General features: G+C 40.0%; 1 protein-coding gene across 1 annotated transcript; it reads left to right on the top strand.

Annotated features, from left to right (window-relative positions):
• Positions 1-229: 229 nt before the first annotated feature.
• Positions 230-3,564, top strand: LOC119429621 (E3 SUMO-protein ligase ZNF451; the record flags this gene model as incomplete). The annotated part of the gene is given in 4 exon segments (XM_037697218.1): positions 230-383; positions 481-1,970; positions 2,044-2,115; positions 3,499-3,564. Coding segments are annotated over 4 exon segments (1,782 nt in total), but the record flags the coding sequence as incomplete, so codon positions are not given.
• Positions 3,565-4,775: the final 1,211 nt, after the last annotated feature.

Here is a 4,775-nt window from a genome sequence, read left to right as displayed (position 1 = left end):
TGTATGAATGGGTAAATGAGGGCACAGGTTCTAGTTAAAGCACTTTCAGTATCTTGATAAGATAGAAAGGCACTGTATAAGTACAGCCCATTTACTTATTGATAAATGTGTGTGCTCAGTTTTCTATTCATTTTGTACATTTTTGTAAAAATTACAGGATAACAAAAGAGGTGCTGCAAAAATAATTTTGTTTAAACTATTTAATTATTTCATTTATTTATTGTTCTAGTTAAAGAGAGCAAAAGAGCAGCGCAGCCAGTTCCTGTCCCACAACTTGTTAAGAACCACCTCATCGCTTTGTGCAAGGATGTAGCGTTCACTGTCCGGTGCTCTTTGTGCCACAAGGTGCTCATCTCACATCAAGCAGCTCAAGCTCATTTTAAGTAAGTTTATACTAAGATTTGCTCATATAATTAAAAAATGCATGCATGAGTTGTGTAACTGATCTTCAATGTTTTTTCTTATTCGTGTTTGTTTTAGCGTGCAGTGCAGACACGGCTGTGCTGTGGTCAAGGCTGACAAAACAATAGTGGAATTTATGAAACAGCTTTGCGTGTGTGGACAGTGTTGTCTCTGCTCTGAAATCTTCCTCTGCCACGCTGAAATTGAGAGACACAAAGAATCTTTGCAGCATGACGTTGAGGTCACTCAATCAATGGCTAAAGCCCTTCTTCTGTACTGTAGGTTTACTGAAATTCAGCGGCGTACTAAAGAGGCACAGGGGAAAAGGATGTCATATGGCCTTAAGACACCTTTTCAAATGAACAATAAGAGGAGTGAAAGTGGTAGATCTTCAGCTAAACGACAAAAGCTAAGTCCATGCGTGAATGCCAGCAGCAGCAAGAACTCGTTTGTTTGGTTTTGCGAGTGTGGCCTCCAGTTTTCAGAAGAGGCTCCAGCCACGAACCATCTTCTGGCTGCGAACCAGATTTTCTATCAGTGTGGTGTCTGTGGCAAGCACATGGGTGAGTCTTCAATCACCCGCCTGCACATGAGTCGCATCCATGGGGGAGCACATCTCTCCAGCTTCCTGTTTTTCTGCCGAAAGTGCCGTGTGGAAATGCCCCGGTATGAAGATATCATGTCACACGTGTCAGAGGTCCACAGAGGACACACCTACGTCACTGAGAAGGAAGTTCCCTCTGATCTCATGTCTGCTCTTGATGCTAAACCTTCCACTAGCAACAAAGTCGACCTGGTTTCTGTGTCCAAAGCCCAGCGGAACACGATGGGGACATCATCCTCAAACGTGGACCATACGTGGATGTGTAGGATGTGCGAGGACATTTTTGACTCTGAGGCAGAAGTACGCAAGCACTGCAGTGACGTGAACAGCCATAACTTTCAGAGATTTGTCTGTGGACACTGTCCGCAAAAGTTCTTCAAAGAGTCCACTGTTCGGAGACACTGCATGAACGAGCATGGCGGAGAGATAAAGAGTTCCTATTTCTGCGGTCTCTGCGACAGCATGCAGTTTGAATCTGAAGGTGAGTTCATGGAGCATTACAGGAGTCTTCACAGTAAGGATTACTGCTGTATGAATGATGCGGAAGTTGTTCAGACCTCTGCTGCTGAAGGAACCGCTCAGCTGACCTGCTCATGCATGGGTTCAGAAGAAAGCAAGGATGAAATGAAAGCGACATACACTCGCTGCATGAGGAATCTGTCTGCTGAGGGGAGATGTCAGTACGTGTGCGCTCCTTGCTGTGTGTCTGTGCAGTCCTATGCACAGATGAAGACTCACATCCACACAAAGCATGCAGCCTTGAACCTGGACAAGACCTTCGAGGTAGAATGCAACGAGTGTCCAGAGAGTTTTACAGGTGTGCCAAGTTTCCATAAACATTATCACTCCCAGCACTGTGTACTGGAACCCTGTGTGAGCTCCAGGATCAGCAGGAAAGACTCGAGCACCGAACCATCCACTGTGAAGATAATCAATGCTTTGGAGATCAAACCAGCTCATGAAGGTAAATCAGTTCAAATTAAAGCCTCTATTGTCTGTGTGTGTATAGGATTTGATTATCTATTTATTATGTACAGAGATTGAAGATGAAAAACTGGTGAAGTTTTTGAAGGACTATCCAGACAACAGTGAGAAAGAAGCATGTGGAGGTAAACAAGCTAACATCGTAGAACCTGTTTGCAGCTTTAATAATGACTCAATACTTAATCTTTAGATTAATCACAATTTGGCCTCTCACAACAATACATTTTTCTGGGTGATTGATTGTCACAGAAATTATTGTGATAAACGATAACATTGTTTGAAATTTGACAATAATTAGTCATTTTCAAATTTAAGACGAAATGTTTAATTTGTTTTGTGTGTAGTACCTTTTTTCGACCACTTGATGGCAGTATAAGACTAAACCAAAGGATAGATACTAAGGGATTGAGCAGCGTGTCTCTAAGGAAAATGAGAGGGAGGCCCCTTGACCAGACATGGGCTGTCTCTTCGGTTCTTAAAATGGCGGACACTCGGTGTGGTTTGAGCTTTTTAGCATAGCATTTTTCACACAAAGCCTTTAATAAAAAATATATTAAACAAGTTCTCAGCAAGTTTTTGCAAAGAAAAACTTTTTACACGAAGGAACGGGTTTCAACTAGTGATGGCGAGATGAAGCTTCATGAAGCACTGAGGCTTTCTATCAAATACCTAGACTCGATCCGACGCGCCATGGTGCTTCATTTGCTATACTGCGCCATCACGTGGACTATAAATGCAAAACTGGTAGATGGTTTTAATAACATAGCTGGTTTGTGAAGCTTTAAGTTGAATAAAAGGAAAAAATTAAATCATGTTTGTGAGGACCTGAAAGTCTAAATTTGATATGCAACTGCTCTTAATCTGTCTTTATGATGATGATGGATTTTTCTGTCTGCCCCTTATATTTTGAATCTTGCGCATACAAATGAGCCAGTTCCTGAATCGATAACGTGGTACGGCCCGCTAGCGAGGCCTCAAACGCCACTACATGCGTCATCAATACACGCCTCGATACACGCTCCACATAAATCCTCCTGGATTACTCGACACACGCTTCGAAGCCTCGACAGAAGGACACATCACTAGTTTCAACTGGATTTTGGAGCTTCGACAAGATGGCGTTTTTTCCCCCCGAGGTCGGCCTGTTAACTTAGCTCATAGCCTAGCTGCTTTTAACGATACAAAAACGTGGTTTTGGACCGTTAAAACAGATTTTAAAGAGAAAGGGAAGTGAAGTGAAGAACACTGGGGTTGAGTTTTTTGTTATCCAGTGTCTTCAGTAGAAAGGGAGAAACACGAAGAAACGATGAAGCCAATAAATGAAAATGAGGTTGACGATTTTCATTTATCATGTGATTAATTGATTTATTGTTTATCGCGACAGGCCTAGGTTCAAGGCCTGCAACACAACAAGTTGTTTTCTTGATGATCTTCTGGAAATAATTTATCTCTCAAAATCAGTTTTTTTTATTAATGTCTTTGCTCATACTTTTTGTATTCTTCGACAGATGAATCAGACGATGAAATGAGACGTGCGTTGTCTTTGAGTGCAGAAGAGGCGAGAGAGTTAACAGGTACATATTGCCCGAGCATATATTACCGTTTCAGTTAAATAAAACTCAACAATTAGTCCTGCTCAAAGCAAATGTTTCGCTTGCGTTCAATGTTCGCTTTCTGTAAACATTTGAGAATTTAACAATTTAATTAAATTATTTTTCTATTTAATTTGTTGTCTTGGCAACAGACAAATCAATCAGGAGGTCTGGAAGCAAGTAGGCAAAGCACTTGAGTTCCACCAACCTCACAGAGAGCAGCTGTAATCGGATACATATTTATTTCATTTCAAACAAACCCCTCATGTAGGAGCAAAAATATCCCCAATGGGGACTTGTGGTACCAAACCTTAAGGAATTCTAAGTTTTACCGTCAAATATGTTTTACATTAAATTTGAGTGTTGATGGGATAAAACTAATGTATGCTACACAAAATGCACTTATGATCACTGATACATTCAGCTAAAATAATTTTCTGTGTATTTGTGCAATACTCTAAGGTTTGGGTTCAGTTTAAATAAACGTTAAGTTCTGAAAATCAGTATTTGGTGCACAAAACACTAGGGAGTGTAACAATAAATCGATTTAAATCGATATATCAATTTAATGATTCAGTTATATCGTAGCAAAACTAAAACATCTATTCATATCGTCATCTTTAAAATACGCTTATTATTTTGAAATTCCCAAGGCACGTCTGTGTCACCATTTCCGTGCGCGGCCGCGCTCTGCAGCCGCCTCAGCAACATGGCAGACGAGGCAGAAAATGAAATTCACTCTCCTGCTGGATTTAAATTAACACTATGGAAATATTTTTAATTCCAGCAGAAGGACGGCGCAACAGACAGAACTCATGCTGTATGTAACAGGTGCCAGTGTGAGTTAAAATACTCGGGGAAACAACAAATTTGGCCGTTCACCTGAAGAAGAAACACGGCATTGATAGCCATGTGATGTAAGATCAATATCTATTTTTGTTTCTTTATAGCTGAAAGATAATCAGGCCACTTTTAAGTTAACTGTATTAAAAAATGCACTTAAACATGAGAAATGTGAGACTATACTGAACAGGTCATTTATTTTTATTTTTTCATTAATTAAGAAAAAATGTTGTTTTTTTTTTGTTTGTTTTTTTTGTTTAAATGCCTGGTGCCTGTAATAACATAAATAAAATGGGTAAATCTTATTTGAATTGTTTTTGTAAAATTATTTATATGTAAATGAGATGGGC

This window comes from Nematolebias whitei, unplaced genomic scaffold (genome assembly GCF_014905685.2).
Source record: "Nematolebias whitei isolate Nwh7 unplaced genomic scaffold, NemWhi1 Nwh_scaf_3905, whole genome shotgun sequence".
NCBI lineage: Eukaryota > Metazoa > Chordata > Actinopteri > Cyprinodontiformes > Rivulidae > Nematolebias > Nematolebias whitei.
The sequence above is the reverse complement of the archived record's forward strand: the minus strand, read 5'-3'. Positions and strand labels throughout refer to the sequence as shown.